The sequence below is a fragment of the Hemicordylus capensis genome, chromosome 2 (assembly GCF_027244095.1).
Source record: "Hemicordylus capensis ecotype Gifberg chromosome 2, rHemCap1.1.pri, whole genome shotgun sequence".
In the NCBI taxonomy this organism is placed as follows: Eukaryota; Metazoa; Chordata; class Lepidosauria; order Squamata; family Cordylidae; genus Hemicordylus; species Hemicordylus capensis.
Window position 1 is genome coordinate 75,002,524 of NC_069658.1, and position 26,586 is coordinate 75,029,109.

Sequence of the window (26,586 nt, forward strand, 5' to 3'; positions counted from 1 at the left end):
AAGAATATGGACACGATCCTTGATAGAATGAAATTGTCTACCTGTGTGCTCAATCTTTGCCCAACATGGCTAATAGCCAGAAAAGGCTGGGCCAAGTGGACTGGTTAGAGAAATGCATCCTAGTCCCTATGTGAGGGTGTAATTCTATCTAGTTTAATAGAAGTAGTCATTAAACCACTGTTTAAGAAAACTTCCCTTGATCCTGCCATATTGATGCCATGGCTTTTGGCTTGTAGTGTCTCACATGGACCCATATTGTTCTCCATACTAATTAATATGTACATGAAGCTGCTGAGGGAGTTTGTTCAGAGATTTGGAATTAACTGGCATTAGTGCTAATAACTTGCAACTCTTATTTGTCCTCATCACAATCCAGAGAGGCTGTGGAAGTCCTGAATCATGTCTGAGATTAGTGATCAGCAGCATGTTGGTAAACAAGTTGAAATTAAATCTAAGACAGAAGTCCTCTTGGTTGTGAGGCTATCTGTATTGGGGTAGGAGCCCAGTCTGTTCTGGATGAGGTAGCATTCTCCTTGAATGAGCAGGTTCACAGTCTAGGGGTGCTCTTGGATGTCTAGTTGGCTGCAGAATGCTTTTGCCCAGTTTATGGTATGCTGGGAAAAGCAGATCTTGTTCACACATTGTTTAAGGGCATCTTGATTGGATTATTGTAACATGTTCCTATGTGGGTCTGCTTTTTGAAGTCTGTTTGGAAAGTTCAGTTGGTGCCGAATGTTGCCACTAACATCCTGATTGAGGCCTGCTTTCAGGAGCAATTCCTTTGTTTGTCCAAACTTCACTGGTTACCAGTTCAATTCAAGGTGTTTAGTGATCCATTTTGAAGTTCTAAATGGCATGACGTAGGTCCAGGATACCTGAATGATAATCTCCCATTTACTCACTAAGGTTGTCTGGAAAGGATCTTTTGTGCAACCCTCCACTCTTTTGAGGTTTGTTGGTGGGGATATGCAAGAAGGCTTTATCTGTGGTTGCCTCCAGATTGTGGAAGACCCTGCCTTGGGTGTACGGTTTGGCTCTCTGTTTGCCTTTTGATATCCAAAAATACTTGGCTATTTTGCCAGCCTTTATTTAGTTAATAAAGTCTGTCTTTCTGGCTCTTGTATGTGATGTTTCTGATTTTTCTATTATATTTAATTTTATTATAACTGAAGTATTATTGCTTTTTGTTCAGTGTAAGCCACATAAGTTTTGGTTGAAAAGGCAGGATTAAAATTATCTAAAATAAATAGCCATAGACTAATGTTTGCTCCACACAAGCCAAAACAGTCCTATAATTAAATAATGACTAGGGTGCTGACTGTGTTGGTGCGTGCTGATGAGGCCTTTTCAGTTTGCCCCTTATGACAGCAGCCTCCCTCCTCCAAAGCTTGACATCTGAAGCACAACTCAATGTACAACAGGCTGCTGCTGCAATGAAAATCTAGCCCTGCATAAAAAGAATGCTTTCATGGGACTTGGAAATGCTTTGCTCATGAGCCTCTCAGGATCCTGATCAGCCTGGGTTATAGGGCCCTGGAGGTGCAAAGGTGTATCAGTAACTCATGTTTGGAAAGGTAAACTCTCTGTAATACTCTTATGGGGACATTCAATTTATAATGTCAAAAGATTCAGAAACGCTAGGTCAGTCTCTGGAGCAAAATATTTTTGTATCTAGTTTATTTTAGTAATACTATTCAGTGATAGTGTGCACTAGGTTCAGCCAGCAGGAGTACTCAGAAAGGCATTCTCAGGGGCTGCCCCACAATTGAACTGGATTAGGTACATAAAAGTGTTAGCAGAATATGAAGTCTCTACTGAAGTATGTAAATGAATGGCATCTTGTAGTTTCACCATTAGTTGTTCTAGGGACATTTAACTAATGTGAATTTTCACTCTCTTAGTATTTAGCCACCAAGACAGTTTGTGCAATCTGCCAGAGTGTAAAGAAACAATACATATTTGGCCCTTAACTTGCTTTGCATGCTATGAGGTAAGCTTCTGGGAAATAGATGGTTTCCTTCCTAAAGTTGGGGAAATGTTCCAAGTCTTTTATTAGAATAGTGACTCCCCTTTTGCTCAGACTCTTCTAATTACTAGATGTAAGTGTAGGTGTTAGATGGGGTATTTATTTATTTTATTCATTCATTCAATTTATGAAAACAATTATTATATAAAAACATGTTCATATATGAAAATTATTTAAGCAGACAGTTGCACAGAACTGCACACAGCTTGAATATTTATGATGTGGGGAGCATATGACTTGCCATAGGGCATCAGCAAAAACAACAAGGGTAGCTTTGGTACAGAATGCAGGATGGGCTTTGTCGCAAGTAAAGCTTGAATTGCCCCATTCAGTGTCTGACAACAGCCTACACCCATTCAGGCAGGAAGCAGGACGTGTTGTTGGCATTAATCACTGTTGTCCTATCTGTCTCTGGGCAAAAAGGTTTTCCAGATGTTGTCATCTGTTAACAATTGCCTTCCTGTTATATGCATAATGTCAAACTCATTTTTTTAATATTATTATTATTATTATTATTATTATTATTATTATTATTAAATACTTACAAATAGCATGGTCCACATTTGCTTCATTTTTCTGAGAAAAGTGTTTGTGGGCACATGCATACAATGTATACTGAGGTATGTGATATGGCTGTATAGTCCAAACACTACATACAGCATTTTGTATCAAGTCCTTAATTGGGGAAAAATGCTAATGTGTAGTTGTTATGTAAACTTAATTCATATGAATGTAAATCATTTTTAATGCAAACATTGTATTCTTTTCTTTGGTTAAACTCCATAGAAATGTGTAACTGCTAATTTATATATGTTTATCTGTTTTAAACTATAGCTGAAACCTGGAATGCATGTATTTTAGTAATAGACAGTTTTCCTGATCAAAAAAGCCCCTTGGGTTTTACGTTTTTGGAATGAGCTGCCATAGAGCAGTAGACTTTGAGGTCTGGATGAGACTTGAAGGTCATCTCATTAAACACCCTCCCCTGAGGCAGGATCCTACAATTTGAATTGAAATGGATTAGACAGCTCCTAATGGGCAGGAATATAAAGTACAGCTGAGTTAAATTAGCTCTCTATCATATGAACTGATTCTTCTCCATAGTTGTAAATGTCAATGGTATCAACTTATTAATTTACAGATATTAATTTTGATCAATTTCTTATTTAAAGAAATAGAGCAAACCTTAACACACACCCCAAAACATCATTTAAGCGGGATATTTTGGATATGTGTTCCCACCACTGTTGTTTCTTGCTGCCGACCACCCCATTCTGTTTCTTTTTCCTGCAGCCCTGCAAAGGTGGCTGTCCTTTCCTGTTCTCATAGACTCTCTCCCCTTTCCTCTTGGCAGATGATCCAGACAAGAGTCAAGGTGTGTGTGTGGGGGGAGGGGGTGGTAGGAGGAAAGGAAGCACTGGATGTGAACGAGAGCATGTTACATTCTCTGATGTGAGAAGGGCCATTGGCTGGGTCGGGCTGGGTGCACACGTGACTGGAATGTGGCTGTATTGGCTCTGGCTCTAGCGCAGCCAGTGAATACAAGAGGGTACTGGGTGCTGAAGACTGAATGGAGGTGCAGTCAGCGTCGGAGATGGGGTAGGTGAACACTGCACTGCTGTCCGAAAGAAACACTGAGCATTAGCAGTGTTTTCCCATCTGGCTGCTGCATGACAACCATTGGGAAAGGTAGCCTGGGTCTCCCTCCCTCTGTCAGAGTTTAAAAGGAGAAGCTAGGAACGGCTTCCTTGGGTTCTGATCCATGGTTTTTGATAGAATGGTGGGGTTGGGGGAGGAGATGGTGACCTCAGGAGGCAATAGAAAAAAAGATGCCTTTGTAGCAGAAAAATGGTGGTTTTTAAAAGAGCTTGACATAGAAACGAGGGGAAAATAGTATCTTAGGAGACGGATGAAGGACAACAAAGAACGAAACAGATTCATTGCTTGGAGGAATGAGAGTTGAGCCCATTGAAATCCTCCCTTTTCCTCCTCCTCCTCCCTCCTGTCACAGTAGCAGCAGCCAGAGAAAGGGACACAAAGCAGCAGAGGAGATGCCTTGATTTGAATCTAACAGCTCCACAATGCAAGGGCTGCAGGGGGAGGATGTGGAAGGTATTGTAGAGAATGGATTTATTGTAATTTTGTAATGTTAAGATTTGCTTTTGGATGGTATGTCATGATACTGCGAAGCCATGAAGACTCCCTGCTGAAAATGCTGTGAAATCCCAGTGCCTTTGTTAGTGACAGGATGTGTTGCTAGCATTTCTGCGGTTTACTGCAGCAGCTTTTGCTCCTTTACTGAAAAGAAAAAGCTGCATAGAGACGAGAGCGTGCACTGCACTGCTGCGCCCAGAAATGCAATAGAGCAGTTGCCACCCCTAAAAAAGCAAAGGCAGAAATGTAAAGATGAAAGAAAATGAGGAGACACATATTCAGCATCCACCCAAAACCTTCTGACTGAATCTATTCATCATCAAAAGAGATTCTGAGAGATTATTCAGTCCTGGATACTGCTAGTAATCTTAATAAATTATGTATGAAGTAGTGGCTCCTTTCTTTTTCCTTGTCAGATGCAGCTTTTTAATGTAATAATTAGGTCAGCTTTGGTACATTGCTATAGAGGGGAAAATGGAAATTTTGACCATCAGCAGAACTAGAAGCAATATATAGCAGTATAATGATGTAGAGGCTGAAGAGAGAAGTTTTAAATTCATATTCAGTAACCAAACCTTCAATCAGTATTTTATAGATGACTTGCTTTTTCTGTGGATCAGCCAGACAGTCTTTGACTAATTGTGTATTAAACTTACTCTGTACTTGGGTTAAAATATTAATCTTAATTTTAGAAGTGTCCTTACCAGTAAGGTTTAAGTAACTATATACTTGAGTGTTGTGGATTGTCATGACTTAACCATGTCAAATAGCACAGATAATGTGGCTTCAAAAATTACTTATAGAAAGAATCTTTTTCTGCTTACCATGTAAAATGTTAATGAAGTCTTCAGTTTTATTAGTGAGCTTCTAATTTTAATATTTTTATAATAAGGTAGTAAATATTTGAGTACTTGGTCTTTGTCTGTAATATATTCAATATTGGATTGGCTAGATGGAATAGAATTATTTTATGAGGCCTGCATGAAAAATAAATTCCAGAAAATGTCCATCATGTTTGTATCCTACCTGAATTATGGACTAACTAAAATGAAAGTGTGATTAGAAATATAAATTTAAGTTGGAATACAAAGGTAAACTCTGTGGTGGAAGTATTTGTCCCATAAAAAATGTCTGTTGTAGTCTCATTAAATGCTAGCAAATACCAATAGTCCTAGGAAAAAATCTTGGGGTGGAGTAATGAGTTTCTTCTGGATTATCTTCTAGTTATTCTTCCTAGTGGCTTTGTTCAGAAAATGTTCTCTCTAAAATGGCACTAGCATGTAGTTAGGTTATAGTCTTAGGAACATAGGAAACTGCCATACACTGAGTCAGACCATTGGTCTATCTAGCTCAGTATTGTCTTCACAGACTGACAGCGGCTTCTCCAAGGTTGCAGGCAGAAATCTCTCTCAGCCCTATCTTGGAGAAGCCAGGGAGGGAACTTGAAACCTTCTGCTCTTCCCAGAGCGGCTTCATCCCCGAGGGGGATATCTTGCAGTGCTCACACCTCAAGTATCCCATTCATATGCAACCAGGGCAGACCCTGCTTAGCTATGGGGACAAGTCATGCTTGCTACCACAAGACCAGCTGCACAGGCTGCTATGCAAATATAATTCAAGTGTTAAATGACACTGATCTTGCCATGGGTAGATGGATATGACAGAGGTTACAAAAATATGATAATAGACACTATTTGCAATTTGTATTTAGTGCTGTAAAACTTACTATGGTGCCATCATAAGAGAACCCAATGAGCAAGGACAATTGGGGTACTGGTTTGGAAACTAGCCAAATGGTTACAAACTGAGAAATCAATTTACTACTGAAATTGACTGCCACCATATAGCAACCCTGAAAAGAAGTGCATATAGGACTGCTTTAAAAAACAAACCCACAAATAATTTTCTTACCTGAAGGTAACCATGGATCTTTTGTGATCTGGAAGTAATCTCTCTCTCTCTCTCTCTGTGTGTGTGGTGAGTTTAGTGTAATATAACTCTTATGTTTTTCTAGTATGTGAAACACTGAAAGTCTCTCTGGATCCTGTACACACCAGCCCCATTATGTGTGTCTTGATTTGGGTCAGCAGGCATAGGGTTCAGTATGCCTGGATTACTCTCATTTATGCCCCCCAGCCAACTTGACATAGATGACTGTGGCTGTTTTTTCAGATCTTCTTCAGCTGTCTCTCCTTGCCCCACTCCCATGAGTACTTAATAAGATGAAGTTTGAGAAGCCCCAATTTCATGAAATTGACACACAATTCAGGCTTGAAACTTGAGTACTGTGGAACTCCACTTATCATCTTGGTTCACTTGCACTGACCTTACACCCCTTGTCTTCTCTGCAAGCACTGAGTGTACCCATTCCGACTGTCTTTGCCGGCAGAGAGTGCCCATGCAGCAGCTATAATGTGCCACTGGAAAATAGCAGGGTGTTATATGGCAGCTGCCAAATTGGGCACACTCTGCATGGGGAGAGAGTGAGAGGTGGAGATGCTATAGAGGCAACTAGGGGTGTGCACGGAACCGCAGAGCTGCGGTCCGGCACTGTGGGGTGGGTTCCTTTAAGGGCGGGGAGGGTTTACTTACCCCCCCGCCACTTGCCCCCGTCCAGCGCGCGTATTTAATGTAATAATTGGGGCAGCAGGATACTTCCCTGCTGCCCCTTGTCCCTCTGCAATGCCGCCAGCCGCTTTGACTCACAGTTTTGAAAGTAATTACTGCTGCCCAGTGCCAATAATGAAGTTGAAGAAGAAGCCGGCCTCCACTTCGGCGCCTCTCCGCCCGGCGGCTCCCCCAGGAGCCGCCACCGCCGCCTCCCAGCAGCCACTGAGAGCGGCTCTGCCATGGAGGACACGCCGCGGCAACCCTCACTTCCGGCTTCCATGCGACTTCCCCCGCATACAGAGTTGCCCCGTTGTTTCACTGATGTTTTGCAACGTGCGCATGACACTTCCGGTCAGTGAAACAATGGGGTGGCAAGGAGGCACACTGTTGCCCCACTGAACTATATATAAACAGAGTGCCGGAGGGGGAAATGCGGCAGAGGGTGGTGGTAGTAAATGCACCTTTCCCCATCCTTAAAGCCACCCTGCCCCACCATAGGCGCAGAGGGAGCCAGTTCCGTGCACATCCCTCCCTCCTTCCTTATAGTTTAGTTACCATAGCTGTTGTGAAGGTATGGTAGTGTTGTGAAAATATATTGGGCACTACTGGATTCAGGCAAAAGTATTATAATTACAGTATATAATTGCATACTCTTGCTGGTGTTGGTGGGGGAAGTAGCGAATTTTTGGGTTGTGAGAAACATCCTACTGGTTCCAAGAAAAAGAGAAGTTAGTTATTTACTAGATCAAAAAACAGAATTGAAGATGTATCAAGTTTCATTTTTATGTGTTAGGAAATTAACACAAACTCAAGAAATTAAATGTAAAGCTAGAAGTCACCCCAAATTGCTCTGTGTTACAAGCTTGGTATACTGTTCATTAGGCCTTGCTTCCGCTGTTCTGAATAAAGTGCACTGTTCTACTGATGCCACTTTATTCACAGTGGTACCATTTATTTCCAGTGGATCTGTTTCTCTGTAAATCATATACTTCCAGCCATTGCAGCTGGGGATGCTGGGAGTTGTAGTGACAACATCTGGGAATACTCCCCCCCCCCAAGCTTTTAAACTGGACTGTGGTTTTAAATTGTGTTAAGGTTTTTATTTTTAATCTGTTTTATATTGTTGTAAACTGCCCAGAGACTGAAGTTTGGGGCAGTATACAAATTTGAAAAATAATCTAGCTTTCAAAGTTGCAGTTGCAATAAGGAAGGCCATTCATCAATCTCTTAACAAGTTAGTATCCAGCATCCTTGGAACAATTTCCTTTTTCACAGCTGTGGGTATTAAAAGTGCCTGTATTCAAACTGAACATTGATTACAATGAAAGTTATAGCAATAGCAAGGAGAGGAAGACCACAAGAATTAGGGTGCATTGTACCATCAGCAAAAATAACCATGAGGACTGGGGCGTGCATAACATCTCAACTTTCCCTTCTCAGCCTCTAGTTCTTCCTTTCACCCAGCCTGTTTGGTAGAAGGCGTACAAATGGCTGGTTTGATTCCATATTATTTGGACCATGCCAGCTTGGGTTTAACCCAAATAATCTCCTTTTCCTTTTGTCCCAAATAATATATCTGTCTTCCCTATTAATATTTTCCATGTGCATTATGTTTGTCTCATTCCATACACTAGAAGCTACTATTGATCTGACAGCTTGATTACTGTTGAAGCAAATCTGTAGTAACTAAACACAAGTAGATTAAAAGCTTAAAACAATCAAGGAAGGAGAGTTTAGGGAAATCAATTCTAAGCACACTTTGGGGGATGGGGGGAACCAGCTAAAATGAACTACTCTGGAATGTTTTCCTGAAGTGTATTGAAAGAAAGTGAAGGTGACCAGTTGAGGGACAATGCTTGTCTTAACCTCAAGCAGAAAGGGCTTAGCAAAGTATTTGCAGTTGTAAAACAATTGTCCATATTCATTGTATTTATATGCACCATCTTATACCCTGCTTGTTTCAAGAAAACTTGGCAACTATCAGTAAAACTGACACACACACACACACACGCAGGAAAAAAATCCCAGTTAATAACAGCAATGAAACCCCCCTTCAGAAAACAGCAAAAATAATCCCCCAAAGCTAGCTTTAAAAGGTAGGTCTTACATGCTATGTTTAAAACTGAAAAAAGAACTTCATTGGTGCATTTTTTTAAGGAGACAATTCTGTAGATTTAAGGCAACAGTGTGAAAGGCTTTTCTCCACACAGCTAATTTAATATCTTTCATTGTTGTGACACAGAGCTAGACCCTCCCTGCAGAGGCAGGAGGACTCCTATGAGAAGAGATAAATTCGGAACAGGTCTCATTCCATGAAAGACCTTAGAGCATGGGTTCTCCAACCTTGGGTCTCCAGATGTTATTGTTCTACAAGTCCCATCATTCCTTCAGCCACAATGCCTTCAGCCACTGTAGCTGGGGCTCATGGGAATTAGAGTCCAACAACATCTGGGAACCCAATATTGGGGTAGCCCTGCCCTAGAGTTCAAAGGTAGCACCTCAAATATTTCCAGTAACTGGGTGGAAGCCAGTGCAGTTGCTACAAAACTGGCTACCTTTATTCTAGTGTGTTCACAGTGATTTGTTGATATTTCAAAAAACAATTTCATACATTTCTCATCACTAACCCAGTGTAATTGCAGTTACAAAAATATACAATAACAAGTTGTTCTAGTAAAAACTAATCAGCCTACTTTCCTTCCACTGTCTCTACAACTGGACTAAATTTAGTTCAAATTGAGGTCCACAAGTTAATCTCGTGCCTCAAATGTTCGTGTGTCCACCATCTTAGACCGAGGTGGCATGACATCATCACATACTACACCATTGAGGTGTCCCTGTGTCCCACTCACTACAACTGAACCAAATTTGGTTCAAAACAGTTAGACAGTCCTCAAATTTGTGCACTTGTGCCTCAAAAGTTCACATGTCCACCATCTTGGATCAAGGTGGATGACGTCACAAACTACACCATTGGGGCATCCCTATGTATCTATATAGCTGTAGCAAATTTGGTTAAAATTGGTTAGACTATACACAGGTTAGTGCACTTACGCCTCAAATGTTTACATGTCCACCATCTTGAATTGGGTTGGATGACATTGTCACAATCTACGCCGTTGAAGTGTCCCTACAGCTGTAGCAAATTTGGTGCTAATCGATTAAGAGGTTAGCCCACTTGCACCTCAAAAGTTCACCTGTCTGCTGCTTTGGATGAGGGTGGATGACATAATCACAAACTATGCTGTTGAGGTGACCCTGTGTGTCACTCACTGCAACTGTACTTAATTTGGTTCAAATGGGTTAGGCAGTCCACAAATTAGCCTGCTTGCGCCTCAGATGTTCACACAGCTGCCATCTTGGAGTGGATGACATCATCACACACTACGCCATTTGGGCATCCCTATGTGTCCCTACAGCTGTAGCAAATTTGGTTAGGTCATTCACAAGTTGGCCCACTTGTGCCTCAAAAGTTCACCTGTCCACCATCTTGGATCAGGGTGTACGACAACATCACAAACTACACTGTTGAGGTGTCCCTACAACTGTACCCAATTTGGTTCAAATTGGTCCAGGCATTGCAAAATTGATGTCTGTGGGGACACACACACACACACACACACACACACACACACACACACACACACAGAGAGCCGGGTGATTTCATAAGCCTGCTGGAAAGTAGGCTAAAAATGGTATATGTATTCTGTTGAGGTGTCCCTATATGTCCCTACAACTGTACCAAATTTGGTCTAGTTTGGTTTCCAGTTGCCCCTCAAATGTTCATGTCATCACTTTTTAATTTTTTTAACATTTAATACATTTATATACCACTGACCACCACAGTCTCTAGGTGGCTATCTTGAATTGGGGTGGATGACATCACAAACTACAGTTTGTGTCTCTGCAGCTGTAGCAAATTTGGTTCAAACTGGTGTGCCTCAAAGGTTCATATGTCCGCCATCCTGAATTGTGGTGGATGACATCACAAACTAGGCTGTTGAGCCATCCCTGGGTGTCCCTAGAGCTGTAGCAAATTTGGTTCAGATTGCTTAGGTGGTTCAAAAGTTAGTCCTGTTATACCTCAAATGTTCATGTGTCTACAATCTTGAACTGGTATGGATGTCATCACAAACTATGCCCGTGAGCCATTCCTATGTGTGACTCACTACAACAGTACCAAATTTGGTTCGAATAAGTTAGACAGTCCACAAGTTAGTCCACTTGTGCCTCAAATGCTTTAGTGTCCATCTTGAATCAGGCCGGATGACATAATTACAAACTACACCCTTAAACCGTCCCTATGTGTTACTCACGACAACTGTACCAAATCTGGTTCAAATCTGGAGAGGAGAGCTGGTCTTGTAGTAGCAAGCATGACTTGTCCCTTTAGCTAAGCAGGGTCCACCCTGGTTGCATATGAATGGGAGACTTGATGTGTGAGCACTGTAAGATATTCCCCCCAGGGGATGAAGCTGCTCTGGGAAGAGCAAAAGGTTTCAAGTTCCCTCCCTGGCTTCTCCAAAATATTGCTGAGAGAGATTCCTGCCTGCAACTTTGGAGAAGCCACTGCCAGTCTGTGAAGACAACACTGGGCTAGATAGACCAATGGTCTGACTCAGTATATGGCCAAATCCTATGTTCCATCCTAAATCTATTAGACCAGAGTTTCTTAATCTTGGGCCCACAGATGTTGATGGACTTCAACTCCATCAACATCTGGGGGCCTAAGGTTAAGAAACACTGTGTTGGACCACAAGTTAGCCCACTTGCATCTTGAACATTTAAGTGTCCACCATCTTGAATCGGGGTGGATGACATCATCACAGACTATGCTGTTGAAGTGTCCCTATGTCCCTACATATGTAGCAAATTTGATTCAGATTGGTTAGACAGTTCACAAGTTAGCACACTTGCAACTCAGACATTCACGCATCTGCCATCTTGAATCAGGATGTATGACATCATTGCAAACTGCGTCGTTGTGGTGTCCCAATGTGTCGCGACAACAATTTGGTTCATGTTGGTCCAGGCATTGAGAACTTGATAGGGACACAGACACAGACAGAACCGGGTGATCTCATAAGCTTACTCTCCAATTGCCTTAAGTTGGTATTGCACTGTATTAAGTTGGTATTGCACTGTAGCAAGGATTAAAATGATATATACAAAACAGCCATGGGACAAGACTGAAGCAGCAACGTCATAAGAACAGCCCTGCTGGATCAGGCCCAAGGCCCATCTAGTCCAGCATCTTGTTTTGCACAGTGGCCCACCAGATGCCACTGGAAGCCACAGACAGGAGTTGAGGGCATGCCCTCTCTCCTGCTTTTATTCCCCTGCAACTGCTACTCAGAGGCATCCTGCCTTTGAGGCTGGAGGTGGCCCACAGTCCTCCAACTAGTAGCTGTTGATAGACCTCTCCTCCATGAAGTTATCCAAACCCTTCTTAAAGCCATCCAGGTTGTTGGCTGTCACCACATCTTGTGGCAGAGAATTCCACAAGTGGATTATGTGTTGTGTGAAAAAGTACTTCCATTTGTTGATCCTAGATTTCCTGGCAATCAGTTTCATGGGATGACCCCTGGTTCTAGTATTATGTGAGAGGGAGAAGAATTTCTCTCTGTCCACTTTTTTCACACCATGCATGATTTTATACACCTCTATCATGTCTCCCTGCAGTCATCTGTCTTCTAAACTAAAAAGCCCCAGGTGTTGTAGCCTTGCCTCAAAAGAAAGGTGCTCTAGGCCCCTGATCATCTTGGTTGCCCTCTTCTGCACCTTTTCCAGTTCTACAATGTCCTTTTTTAGATGTGGTGACCAGAATGGTATGCCGTACTCCCAAGTGTGGTTATACCATAGTTCTATATAAGGGCATTATAATATTAGCCATTTTATTTTCAATCCCCTTCCTAATTATCCCTAGCATGAAATTAGCCTTTTCCCAGCTGCCGCACATTGAATTGACACTTTCAATGAGCTGTCCACCACAACCCCAAGATCCCTTTCCTGGTCAGTCACCGACAGCTCGGATCCCATCAGCGTATACTTGAAGTTGGAGTTTTTCGTCCCAGTGTGCATCACTTTACACTTGCCAACACTGAACCGCATTTGCCACTTTGTCGCCCACTCCTCCAATTTGGAGAGATCCTTTTGGAGCCCCTCACATTACTTTTTGGATTTCATTACCCGAAAAAGTTTGGTATCATCTGTAAATCCGGCCACCTCACTGCTTACTCCTGCTTCTAGATCATTTATGAATAAATTAAAAATCACCAGTCCCAGTACAGATCCCTGGGGGACCCCACTTCTTACTTTCCTCCATTGTGAAAACTCTCCATTTATACCTACCCTCTGTTTCCTGTCTTTCAACCAGTTAGCAATCCACACATGTACTTTGTCCCCTTATGCCATGACCGTTAAGTTTCTTGTATACTAAATGTTTCTACATATGAGGGCAAGAGCAAAACTATTATGGTCTTGGATGGTACAGGATTTATAAGTCATCACGGGATACCTTGTTTTTTCGAGATCTGAGAGGCTGTGTATAAAATAGACAGCTAGTAATTAATTGTCTAGCAGCAGCTAGGCTGTTGCTAGCCAAATATTGGAAATCTAACATCTTAATTTTAGAAGAATGGCATAGGGAAGTGTGGTGGGTTATGAATAAGTGCAGAATAACCCCTGTAATTGAATTAAGAATGGGAAATTACATGTGTTGAATGGCTTTACAAATAAATGGCAAGCATTTGTAAGATTTTTGGAGGTATGTATACAGAAAAAGCATGCTTTAATCATTCCTTGAGATACTGTATGTGCATATTGGATACTGAAGAAGATGGAGTGATATGAAATCTTTAGGGAATGGTGGGGGAAATCAGTTTATAGCAGGTGGTATATATTAATTATATCAGCAACAAACATGTATGCTGGGGTCTGTGATCCTGCAGTCTGCACCCCAGCAGCAAACAGATTTCAGACTGGACCTTCCTTTCAAAATCTTTCCTTTTTTTATGAACTATTTTTCTGCAGTCAAAAGAAATGTAATGAGTTTTCTTCCCAGCTTTCCTTGGACAAACTCTTTTCAGTAATCCCCTCAAAACCAGAGATCCCAGATTCATAGACTCCAAAAGGCAGCACCCATTTTCCTTTGAACATAGGAAGCTGCCATATACTAAGTCGAACCATAGGTCTTATCTTGCTCAGTATTGTCTACAGACTGGCAAAAGCTTCTCCAAAATTGCAGGCAGGAATCTCTACAGCCCCATCTTGGAGATGCCAGGGAAGGAATTGGAACCTTCTGTTCTTCCCAGAACAGCTCCATCCCCTAAGGGGATATCTTACAGTGCTCACGCTTCTAGTCTCCTTTTTATATGCAACTAGAGTGGACCCTGCTTAGCTAAGGGGACAAGTCATGCTTGCTACCACAAGACCAGCTCTACCTTACTGCTTTGTAAGGTAAAGTGTGCTGTTGAGTCGGTGTTGACCCCTGGCGACCAGAGCCCGGTGGTTGTCTTCTGGTAGAATACAGGAGGGGTTTACCATTGCCATCTCCCATGCAGTATGGGATGATGCCTTTCAGCATCTTCCCATATCACTGCTGCACAATATACCGGTTTCCCATAGTCTGGGAAACATACCAGCGGGGATTCGAACCGGCAACCTTTGGCTTGCTAGTCAAGTCATTTCCATGCTGCGCCATAGTTCCCTGCCAAAAAACAAAGAAGTTTCATATTTGCAACTCCAGCACCCAAGTTTGTTTCCTTTGAACTTTTTGTATCCAACAAAAAATGCAGTGATACCAGATTCATAGTCCTTAATATGTTTGCTCCCTTTAAACTGCCTTTGTCGTGCCCTACCAAAGCAGACACTAGCTTTTCCCTTCTGATCTACTTTTGTAGCCCCCAGAAAGGATCGTCCTAGATTCAGACTCCACTATGCTTGCTATGATGAACTGCTTTTTGTAGCAAAAAAAGAGAGGTCCCACATTCATTCCCCAGCACCCAAGCTTGTTCTCTTTGAACTGCTTTTGTAATCTCCCAAAGCAAGGGGGTCACAGATTCACCAGCTCCTTTTCATAAGTTGTTTTTGTAACTCAAAATTACAAAGAGAACCCAGATTCATAGACCCAGCACCTCAAGTTCCTTCCCTTTTGATACAGTTCATGTGTAGCCCTCTAAAACAGGAGCCCAGATCAAGACCCCAATTTGGTCCCTTGGCAAAGCTATTTTTTGTAGCTCTTCTGAAAGCAGAGGTTCCCATTGCAGCCTCCCGCACCCCCTCCCCTTTGATAAAGTGTTTTTGTAGCAAAAGGAACAAAGATAACGGAATAAAAGACCAGTTTCCTCTTTGATAAATGACTTTTGGTTTGTTCCCTTGTGTTAACCTTTTATTTCCCAAAAAGGAAGGGGTTCCTAGATTCAGAGACTCCCACTTTATTTGATAAACCAATTTTTACAGCAATATAATAAAATAAAAGTCCCAGATCCATACACCCCAATACCCCATTTGTTCAATTTGAACTGCTTTTTGTAACAAGAAAAAATGCAGAGGCCACAGTTTTGCGGACTAACCCATCCCAGTTTGCTGTTTGACTTTTGTATCCTCAAAGGTCACAAATCTGGACCCCAACTTCTTTATTCTGATGAACTTCCTTTAGAGCAAGTAAAACGTGCCAAGAAATCTCATATTCAGGCCCTAGCCTTTTTTGCTTTGTTGATCTGTTTTTGTAGTCCTCTCAAAAAGACGAGGCCTCTGATTCATAGCCCTTCAGTGTGTTTGCTGTTTTGAGCTGCTTTCTTTTTTCAAGACAAAAAGAAGGTATAAATAGTATTTATACCCCTTCTCCAAATACGAACACCTGCAGCAACCTTACCGTATTACTAGTACCTCAGGTATAAATAGTATTGCGCACGTGGCTGCCTATATCTTGCACTCGCGAGACATCCGGGCTTTGAGCTCGTTCTGTGCCTTCTCTTTTCATTCTTTCCCACTTTGCCCGTTTGCGTCATGGCAGCGCGGGAAGTAGACGTACGATTTGCGCGGCTGCTGGGTGGGTGTGTGAGGCGGGGGAGGAGCGAACAACAGCCGGCAGGGAAGAGTCTGGGTGAGTTCCCCTTTAATCTTCCCCAGCTACAGTAACCCGGGAAGGCGACACATGAACGGCGTTGCTGTTGGGTCTGAGAAGGAGGGGAGCAAGCGATTGCCAACCACCCCCCTCCCCTTAACCTGATGTTGCTTGCCTGCGTTAGTAAGAGCTAAACGTTGTGCTTTAGCTGCAGGATTTGAGCACTCTGCTGTGTTACCGCTGCTTGCTGAAGGGCACTTTAGAGAGTAATGGAGGTTTGGGCTGTGTAGTCTCTGTTAGGACTCGGACTCTGAGGTTGTATTTATGTCCACAAAGCTTCCAGCCAGTGCTTTGTTGTTGAATGACGTCTGGTAAACAGATTGCCACGCACAAATGCAACCATCATTACTAACCTGGTGGAATCATTTCCCAGCAACGTCTGTAGTCGGACCACGAGCACCAGGGCTTGTGAGATGTGTGTGAGAGGTCGTGGAAATGAAGTGGGGAGTTCTGCTCTCCCCACCTGACATTGCTGTTTTGTGATACAGTTTAGGGAATTGAGGTAAACTACAAACCTAGCTACACAAGAGCTTGTTCGCTGGCTGCCTTGGTTATGACTTTAAAGTGTTGGCAATGAGTGCCAAGCCCACTACTTATGTCTGACAATACATAAACTATAACTTGAACTCCAAAGTTCCTTAATGGTTAACAATTGTGGCATTGCCCTGTGCAGGATAATATTTTTAAAGGAATTTTTAAATCTGACCTGGAATTAGTTGACCACCAGTGTAGTTCCTATTAATTTCACTTGGAATTTGGTGGTAGAAAGCATTTTTCATTATCACATAAACATTAGATTTTTTAAAAATAAGTGAGTTAAAAAATAATTGAGATAAAAATCTTAATCTGGTTATATGTAAAATAGTGCTTCTAAGGTATAAAAATTTCTGTTAAATCAGCTGGGAACTTGAATATGATATTCCATCGGTCAAGCTTTCTCTCAGACCTCATAATGCTTTTGTAGGATAGGTGAACAAATCAAAATTTATATATTTTTATTTGCTTTAGGTCCGGGGGTAGCCCAGAATGGCTGCAGTGTCATATGATCAGTTGTTAAAACAAGTAGAGGCGTTAAAAATGGAGAACTCAAACCTTCGTCAAGAACTGGAAGATAATTCAAATCATCTTACAAAACTGGAAACCGAAGCATCTAACATGAAGGTATAAAAATCGTTTAAGTAACACACTATTTTGCTGGCATTCCCAGATCACACAGCCCTATAAACCTTTCCCATAGAATTCAATAGATAGTCCACTCTTCTGCTGAAATTATTGTTTCCTTTCCTATAGGATCCTAAACTATGCTGGATTTCTGACATGTTCTGCATCTACAGGAGAGCAAGGTGAATTAATTACATGGGAAGCTCCATGTGACCAAGAGATGCACAGTGGAGACACATGCACGTGCACATATGTGTATGTTATATATCAGTGCTAGCATAGCTCAAGCAAAATGCCTGGAAAGGTTAACAAATGATTAGGAATACCATTTTCTTCTTGAGGCTACCACCCCCGCCCCCCACCACTCCCTTCCATGCACATATATTAAGCTGGCATTGTAGAAACAGCTACGACTGTGGTAGGGAGAGGTATTGTGAGGACCCTGTTACAAGCAGGAGCCACCCTATGGCTTCTAACCTTGCCAGTATTATCCAGTGACAGTGGCATGCAGGAAAGCTACAGTGTGGTCTCCTCATGTTATCCTAGTGGCACTGGAAGGAGCTACGTGCAGTGGTTACTGGTAATGTGAGAAGTGGACCTCTGCCTCTCACCCTGCTGCCACGAGCAGAATGCTGAACTTGGAGAGAGGAGGGATGGCCAAAGGGCACCTGGTTCCCCTGTGCAGTCTTGTGAAATGCTGCCTCCCACTGTCCCTTCCTGAATGCTCTGGAGTGTGTATGTATGCGTGCGCGCACACACACACACCCCTTGTTGGGTTGCACAAGCTACAAGTAGCATGCCCAAAGGAGATTGTACTTTTACTCCACCATATTGGTTTGTTTCAGGCACTGTTACATTTTCCCCCCTTGTTGCTATTCCAAAAGCCACTCATTTGAGAACAGACTTTGTAAGCATTTTAAAAGCTATATGCTGAAACAAATTGGCTGGATAATCAAATCAGCACACTTTCTGTCTTCTTGAATAAAATTTAAGCAAGGCTGAATCAGAGATGCTTATTGTCACTGACATCATTTTTGGGTAGACAATTTTCCCTTAGCACAAAATGAGGTATTTGATCTGACAGCAGCTTATACTAAAAAACAAATCTTTTTTTAGCTGTAGAACGTGGTAGTTCTGGAATACATACATACAAAATGAATATAGCTATTTCAGAGGAAAATATTATCAGTGAAGTATTTTCACTCTTTCAGACAGTTCTGCCAATAGTCCATGACTTTGCTAAGTTGTGTATGTCTGTATCTCTCAGGGCCTTCAACACATGTAGGCAACAGTAATTATTTGTGCAAGGCAAATAAATTGATCCTCTTAAATCTGCCTGAAGAATGTGGTGCTGTAGTTCAATATCAGAGCCAGTTGTCAGAGCTTGTTCTGCTCAGGGAATGAAAATAAGCATTTATTGAGCAATTGTGAGCTTAATATGAACTGCCCTGAGCCATTTTTGGAAGGGCAGTATAGAAATTGAATTAATAATAATAATAATAATAATAATAATAAGAAGGACTAGATGTCTGGATAAAACAAACCAGTCAATAACACCTGTTTGACTGTGTAAACAAGAAATAATAAAATAATAATATTTTGCTTTCTTGAGGTACTGGCAGCAAATTAGGGAGATGTCCAGAGCTAATGATGAGTCAGGGATCCAGCATCAAAATCCAAATGACACCAATCATCACAGTGCACAGCCCATAAAACAACAATGCCCTGGTTGCAAGGCAGTTTCTGAGATGGCATCACCATGCCTTTGCTTAGCCAACCCCAACAATGGGGTTCAGCAGTAGCATTTCACACAGCAGAGGTCAGACCCAGGATGTGTATTTGGACTGCAAAGGCTCAAAGATACCTCTTGACTAGCTGTGCATAAGTTCAATTCTAGGGATGTGCTCGAATGTTCTTTGGCGCTGGCAGGGGTAGTTCTTTAAGGGTGGGGGAGGGTGCACTCACCCCTCCTGCTGCATTTCCCCCGCCGGCACGCCCTTATTTTTATTTTTTATTTTTATTTATTTTATTTATTCCAAAATGGCTTAGAGCGGTTTACAATTAAAACAAACCGCTAAAACAAATTTTAAAACAATATAACAATTAACAATTTAAAAACATTTTAAAACAATTAAACAATTACAGTGATTAAAACCCCCAAAATTTAGGAAGCTGAGAAAGCTTGGGTGAAAAGATGGGTTTTCGGGTGTTTTTTGAAAATTGCCAGAGATGCAGAAGATCGTATCTCAGCAGGGAGCGCATTCCACAATCTCGGGGCAGCGACCAAGAAGGCCTGTCTCTGTGTAGCCACCAAACAAGTTGGCGGTAACTGGAGACGGACCTCCTCAGATGACCTCGATAAGCCCCTTAGGGCGGCAGCACGTTGCCGCCCCAAGGGCTTAAAAATAATGGAGCGCCGGTGGGGGAAATGTGGCAGGAGGGGTGAGTGCACTCTCCCCCGCCCTTAAAGAACTACCGGCGCCAAAACGGCCCCCAGAGCCAAAACGTTTCGGAGGCCTTTATAATGGTCTCCAAAACATTTAGGGCACATCTCTATTCAATTCTCCCTTGCCTCATCCCACCTAAGCAACTAGAATGTGTTGATAGAACAAATAAAGGAAACTTGAGGGGAGAGCAGCAGCACTTATAGCAGTACTGCTATTTAATGTTTATGCCACTACTCCATACCACTATATTTTACCCCACTTCCACCTCCAGGTTGTGTCCCACTTCTGGATCTTGTTCCCCACTTCTGGATCTGTGTAGGCTGATATACTGTTCAAATCATTGTCGTCTTCCTTTAAATGACCTGCTATTCAGTGTCATGAAAAGAATTGTGGGGAATGGTTGTCATTCTGCCTTGTGTGTATCAGCTGTTAGGCAAATGGTGCTCTGTAGCTGTAGAGGAATAAGTAACTTCAGGGAAGATATATGCTTGCCATTGCCCATCTGTAGCTCTGGTTTTACTGTCAGAGTAGGCCCTTCCACCAAACCTCAGTTCAATCCTGAGTTATTACCTGGACTTTTGTATTCTTTCATCTTCATCTTCTTGGTGTGTGTCTATAAAAAGTCAATGTACATCTGTTTTATGTGTGGGGACAAACATTCTGCCTTTATAATATTAGCCTGATCCCTATAATAAAAACTTTTTGGGTTCTGGTGTGCATGGATTGGTTTGATATTTTTCTTCTAACACTTGCAAGAATAATTTTATCTCTGTTTTTATATATTCCCTGTTGTAAAAGCATAAAGACAGATCAGTTAGGCAGACATTTCCTGGAATATAACCATACGGTCACTGTGGATAAATGGATGCACATTTTTCTCTTGAACTTCATTTCTAATGCTAAACAAAATAATTCTATAGATGAGTGCTCCCCTATAGCAAAGAAATAACTAAAGGGCATTTCTTCTTTATTTGTTCATGGGTTCATTGTGTCTTCTTCTTTTTCTAAAAGCAGCTTAGAAATTGCAAGACGGAACACATTGGTATTGAATCCTGTGTATTTTTGCCCTGTGGCTATATTTCTCAATTTACTTCAGTTATTGATGTAGCTCCTTTAATAAATAGAACATCTTTCAGATCTTTTATCTATTTGTCTACCTGAATTTAGGCCACTGAGCATTAAGAGCCTGGAAGCTAGTAGCCTCTCTTAATCCAGCAAGTACTCTTGGTTATTCATCTTCTGTTCATGATGTATCTCAGATGTAGTCAGACTGCTCAAACAATTCATCTTTTTAACTTAAAGGTAAAGTGTGCCGTCAAGTCAATTTCGACTCCTGGCACCCCTAGAACCCTGTGGTTTTCTTTTGGTAGAATACAGGAGGGGTTTACCATTGCCTCCTCCTGCGCAGTATGAGATCATGCCTTTCAGCATCTTCCTATATCGCTGCTGCCCGATATAGATGTTGCAAATTAATTGTGGGGTGTGGGGGCTTACATTGTTCAGAGGTCCAGTAGTTTCGGTATACTGTGATATTTGTGTTTGATTACGATGCAGTGAGGATGCATTTTAGAAAATGTTGTTGCATCCATTTATGTTTTAATTGGTGTGAAGGTTGGCAGGTTTGGCTTTTTAAAAGCCAAACTTGAGGTTACGGCCCATTTGACCCACGAGTATACCCCTTAGGTTCTGGCAACTAGAGGAAAGATAGCAACTTTTTTTTTTTTAAGCCAGAGTTTAGGAGTTCTGTTGAGAGAGTGGGAGGTAATGCAGATTAATCATCTTTAGTATGTCATTGTGATGTGTTTTTCTTAACTGATCGCTCTTTATTTCTAGGAGGTGCTGAAGCAGCTGCAAGGAAGTATTGAAGATGAGGCAATGGCTTCATCTGGACAGATTGATTTGCTTGAACGTCTTAAAGGTAAACTTGAAAGCAGACTGTCAGTTTGCTAAACAGCCTGTCCCTGTAAATAAATTTGTCTTGGATCAGAGTTGGCCAGCTCTTGGTGGCTGAAGCTCTGTTTATGCCTCAAACTTGCTAACTGGCAGGTGGTCAAGGTCAGACTACCTGTCCGTTTGGTGCCATCCTGTAAGGAACAGCTTCGCAGTTATGGAGCATGTACATTCAGGCATATAGCCATGGCATTCTGTATTATCTCTGTTTCTTTTCCTTATGAATGAATAAACAACTATTTCATCGCACCTGGATTAAAATTTGTTAGGGTTTTTGGTGGTCTCGTGAAATATTTTTGGAGGGACTCCTAGTTAGTTGATCTTATTTTAGATTAATAATAATCTCCGTTAATTCCTATTTATTGTCTTAACATCTGCCTTTAGAATTTACTGGGGCATTTGTCTGTTTCTATTTATACTAGAGCAAGAATAGGTTATGTAGGAAATCATCGTATAAATAGCTTTTTAGGTTTGCATACTTTAAAACAGCATTGAATCAACACTTTCTCTGTTTTATTCAGAATTGAATTTGGACAGCAATAACTTCCCTGGAGTGAAGTTAAGGCCAAAAATGTCCTTGCGCTCATATGGAAGCAGGGAAGGATCTGTATCTAGTCGTTCAGGAGAGTGCAGTCCTGTTCCCATGGGATCATTTCCCAGAAGAGGTTTTATGAATGGAAGCAGAGAGAGCACTGGTTATCTAGAAGAACTAGAGAAAGAGAGGTAATTTTTCATCCCAGATATTATATAATCAACCTATGAAATATTAAAGCAAAAATATCTTCATTTAATACTTGTAAAATGTCCCTCTTTTGAAAAACAAATGTTCCTAACCCTGTATCTGCCATGGTATTCTGAATACATTAGATTAACAATTCATTGAATACTTGAGTCTAGGATTATGTGTCTAAACTAAAATTGCATTAGTGAAACCCTTGGCCTCATCTCAGCAGTGGGAAATAAATATGCAAACATGCCAGTTCAAAAGTGAAATAGCAAGTGCACAGACTACTGCTATGCTGATAGTATTGAGCAGTCAGGTGCTGGACTTGGAGCTTATTCTGCCACCACCACAGCCCTATTTACATGCGATGAGAGAAGTCTAAGCAGAAATCTTCTATTTTCCCCAGATTGGAGGTGGGGAGGAATTTATGCAGACAACTCTCCTCTTCTTGCTAACAACTGGTTCAACTGGAAAACTACCATCACCATTCTCTTCACAAATCTCTGGATGATGATGATAACATGTAAAGTTCATTAATTTAAATTAATGGACTAAGAAATATGTATGTTACATATTGTGTACTTAATTGCAAATATCTTCGATTAAAAGATCATAGATTTCCCCCTCCCTACCAGCTGCAACCCACACACTGCATTGCACACCATTCTGGAGGGTACCTTGATTTTTAGGAATGATTTTTTCCAAGCACTCAATACTTTGAAATAAGCATTATCCAAAAGAACACAAGTTTTTTTCAAAACCTCTTTAGTGTGCAGATAGAATAAAATAAAACAGATGTAAAACAAACACACAAACACAATAACCTTGGTGGGGGGGGCGGCGGCGCGCAAGTTTGACCAGATAGCCTGAGGACACTAATGGGAATGCCCTCTGCTTTCAAATAAGGATCTTGCAAGAGGTCTTGGGTGAGCAAAATGTCAGTTCATAGAAAAAGCTCTTTTCAATGGCACACCACTGCACCAAAGGTCTGGATGCTATGCTGTATATACACGACTCCTATAGCTATTGAATTTGAAGAGAGAACAAAAAAAAATGACGCAGCTCGGTTAAGTTAATTGCTCCAAAGAGATCAATGTTGGTGAAAGTATGGCATGTATAAATAATTATACTTGAGCTTCTGGGGATATTTCACCTTCTACATTTCATGGAATTTCATAGAATGATGAAGAGAGTGAAATATTGGAGGATTAGCAAATAATTAATGCAACTCTTTGAGGACCTAAATAGAAGCATGTATGTATTCTTCCATTTTGTAACACAAACTTCATGGTCCGTAACAATTCTATTCTAGAATTGTTCAAAATTATTCATTTTAGGTTACCAGTAGTTATGGGGACATGTCTAGCAATAAGGTGTCTCTTAATTAACCCTTTTGCTTTAAAAAAAATTGAACTTTCTTTTGATGTTCTGCTTCATGGCAGCAGAAGCACTTTTAAAAGTTGAAGTATAATACAGATGCAGTTAAATCAAATGTTAGAACTGCATGAAGACATCCTAATGTTCAGGAATTTCTATGTGAACAGATAAGTGGTCATATTTAACTGTACTAGTCAGTCTGCTTTATAGTGGTGTGTAATTCTGCATTTGTTACATTTTATAGTGAAGTATGAAATTCAGCTGTAGAAAGGAATTATTAAAGCACTTTTCTAAGCTGAGTGACATCACATTGGACCTATTTCTTTCTAATAGCATCATGTTTTATCATAGAAATGAGTTGAGGATATGATTATGTGCACATGTCAAGAATATCCATGCATTGGACCCACAGTAGATCTGGAGGTGATCCATTGTCCTGAGAAATGAGTTACTGTGCCTGCACAGGGACCTCTTGGATGGATTAACTAGCTCCTTTTTGGCCCCCCTCCCTGCCATGCATGTGCTCCGTGCCTTCCTTTTCTTGGCAGTCGGGCGCCATTTTGTCTCGGTTTATTTTCGACTACTGATACGTTGAGACCTCTGGTTCATTGCTCCCCAGTTTATAGAAAAGAAAATGTTACTTCGGACAGATTTTTAGTGTTTTGGATTTCGGACAGTGACTTGACTATTCTTTTATTTTTGGACTTGATTATTCGGGTTACTTCGGACAGATTTCAGTGTTTTGGACTTTGGACTGTGAGTTGACTATTCTTGGGATCTTGGACTTGACGTTTACCTTTCCACAGCTTTGCTGTCGGAAAAATCATGTCTGAGAGGAAAAAGACAACATTTAAACATTGCTCTCAGTGTAGGGCTAAACTACCCTCAACTGATGAACATGTTCTCTGTTTGGGTGAGCAACATGTTACAGCTTCTTGTAAGATTTGTAGATTCTTTTCAAAGCAGACTTTGAAGAATCACTCGTTGCGCCTCAGAGCAGCGCTGTATGGAGATATGCTGCGTCCGCTGAGGCCAGAATCGACCTCAGTCTTGAGATTGACACCGTCAGCAGCCTCTTTCTGCCCCAGCATCTGTGCGCGCACAGTCTCACACCCTGCGGGATGATCTCGAAGAGATTGTCTTCAAAAAGCCCAAGTCCACCAAACCTGGGCATAAGCAGCGTAAATGACATTGTGTTACATAGGATAGTTTTTCACCGCCTCAGAAAAAACACAAATCGAAGTCAACTCACTCATCGAGATCGAGAACTCCTTCGCCATCGACAGTCCAATATCGACCACCTCTACTGTCGACGGACCCGTCAATGCCATCACCTGCTGTAACACCCTCTGGACCAATCGTCCCACCGTCGGCGTAGACGCATACAGTGACATCAACTCTTCCATTGGTACCGACAGCGACCTCTGCATCGACATTGATGTCGACATCATTTTTCCGGTGCCATCCACATTGATCGCCCCCTTGGCTTCTTCGATGTCAACCTTCAACATCGAGGTTGGCACTTTTCATCGTGCTCTTCCGACTTCTCCTATGGCTACTACTGTTCCACAGCCGTAAAAATGGTTGTCGCTTTCGCTGGCGAGGACGCCTCTGAAGTTGCCTCTACTACTCTTCAGTACCAGTGATGATGCCTTGTTGGATCAGAGGATTACGAAATCCCTGTTGAGTGTATTGGATTCCTCCATGAGTACCCCGTCTGGTTCTGTGTTTCAGGGGTTCCTAACTGGCGGTTTGGATACTGAAGTCGATCGAGAGGAGAATGTGCCTCTTCATTGAAGACCCCTTCATTGTCTTCTTTCCAAACAGGAGCCCGGTCTTCATCTTTCCAGGTGCCAACTCTATTTCCACCAACTACTGCTTCACCCTGGAAACCAACACCTACATTTATTTTCCCTCCACAAACTGTGCTGCAAAAAGACCCCATCCATGCATGCGTTTTTGTCATATCATCTCACCAGCGGTGCAGCTATATTGGGCAGAGTTCCAATTGTGGAAGATGCAACGCATGCTTCAGGGCCTGCTTCCATGTCAACCAATGGGGACTGTTCCACAACGAATATCCCCAGTACAACCTTTGATGCCTTTACCTCCTAAACCATCTGGAGCCCCAGTGGTTTTGAGCCGGTGTGTTCAAACTACACCAGTGTCATTGGACGTGCCCATGGCCCCCATGGAGCCGCCTCCTAAACTCCCTGTTGCACCTCTTGAACTGGTCCCAGATCCTCTTCCGCCTTCCTGCCCAGTAGAACCACTTACCTCAGGTGCGCCCTTAGAATCCTCTGATGAAGACTCATATGATTCTTCAGAGTCCTCTGAAATGGACACGGATTGCGATTATGACACCCCCCAAATCCTTCCGATCCCCCTTCAGATGTTCCACCAAAGCCCTCCACTTCTCCAAATGAAGAACTGAAATCCTACATGAAAATGATTCAGCAAATGGTGGAGATGCTGGGCCTAGAAGTCAAGCACCCTACTACTGACCTTGAAGACCCTGTTTGTAAAATGATGACAACTGTACAATCTACACAACTGATTGCTCTGCTGATGCTGCCGGTTATTACTAAAGCAGCTAAGACTGCTTGGGACGTGTTACAAACATCCATTCCTACCTCAAAACGTTTAGAGACTCTTTATCGTATACAGGATAAAGATAACTCCTATTTATTGAAATATCCCATCTCAAATTCCTTAGTTATAGACTACACGTCTTCAAAGTCCAGCCAGCGTCATACTACCCCTTCTGACAAAGAGGGTAGGAAACTTTATGTCCTTGGATGCCGCGTCTACTCTGCGGCCAGCCTTTCTATTCGCATAGCAAATATGCAGCCTGCATGGCCCGCTATAATTATTGTCTTAGGGCATTGTTCCGCAAGAACCTTACCACATTGAAGACAGAGGATTTTGTTATGACTTGATGAAATGCTTAATAAATTCAGTGACCTCACCAGGCAACAATTAAGCACCTTCAAACACTTGGCGGAGACCA

At 41.9% G+C, this 26,586-nt stretch overlaps 1 protein-coding gene and 1 long non-coding RNA gene across 17 annotated transcripts in view; one reads left to right on the top strand and one right to left on the bottom strand.

Annotated features, from left to right (window-relative positions):
* APC (APC regulator of WNT signaling pathway) overlaps positions 1–26,586 on the top strand; it is a 111,791-nt gene that overhangs the window by 20,164 nt on the left and 65,041 nt on the right. For 8 of the 16 annotated variants that reach the window (XM_053294271.1, XM_053294274.1, XM_053294272.1 and 5 more), the window contains 3 exons: positions 16,926–17,078; positions 21,359–21,443; positions 21,997–22,198. In XM_053294271.1, the coding sequence (XP_053150246.1) occupies positions 16,944–17,078; positions 21,359–21,443; positions 21,997–22,198 (422 nt within the window). In that variant the 5' untranslated portion in view covers positions 16,926–16,943. Of the gene's footprint in view, positions 1–3,502; positions 3,626–3,698; positions 3,716–3,778; positions 4,139–15,796; positions 15,897–15,945; positions 16,037–16,127; positions 16,420–16,925; positions 17,079–17,207; positions 17,261–21,358; positions 21,444–21,996; positions 22,199–26,586 lie in introns of those variants that run through there. The other 8 variants (XM_053294275.1, XM_053294285.1, XM_053294276.1 and 5 more) reach the window with 8 other exon arrangements.
* LOC128344346 (uncharacterized) lies at positions 15,206–16,115 on the bottom strand. The gene is made up of 2 exons (XR_008315804.1): positions 15,666–16,115; positions 15,206–15,588 (listed from the first exon to the last, which is right to left on the bottom strand). It is a non-coding gene; the product is annotated as an uncharacterized LOC128344346 (long non-coding RNA).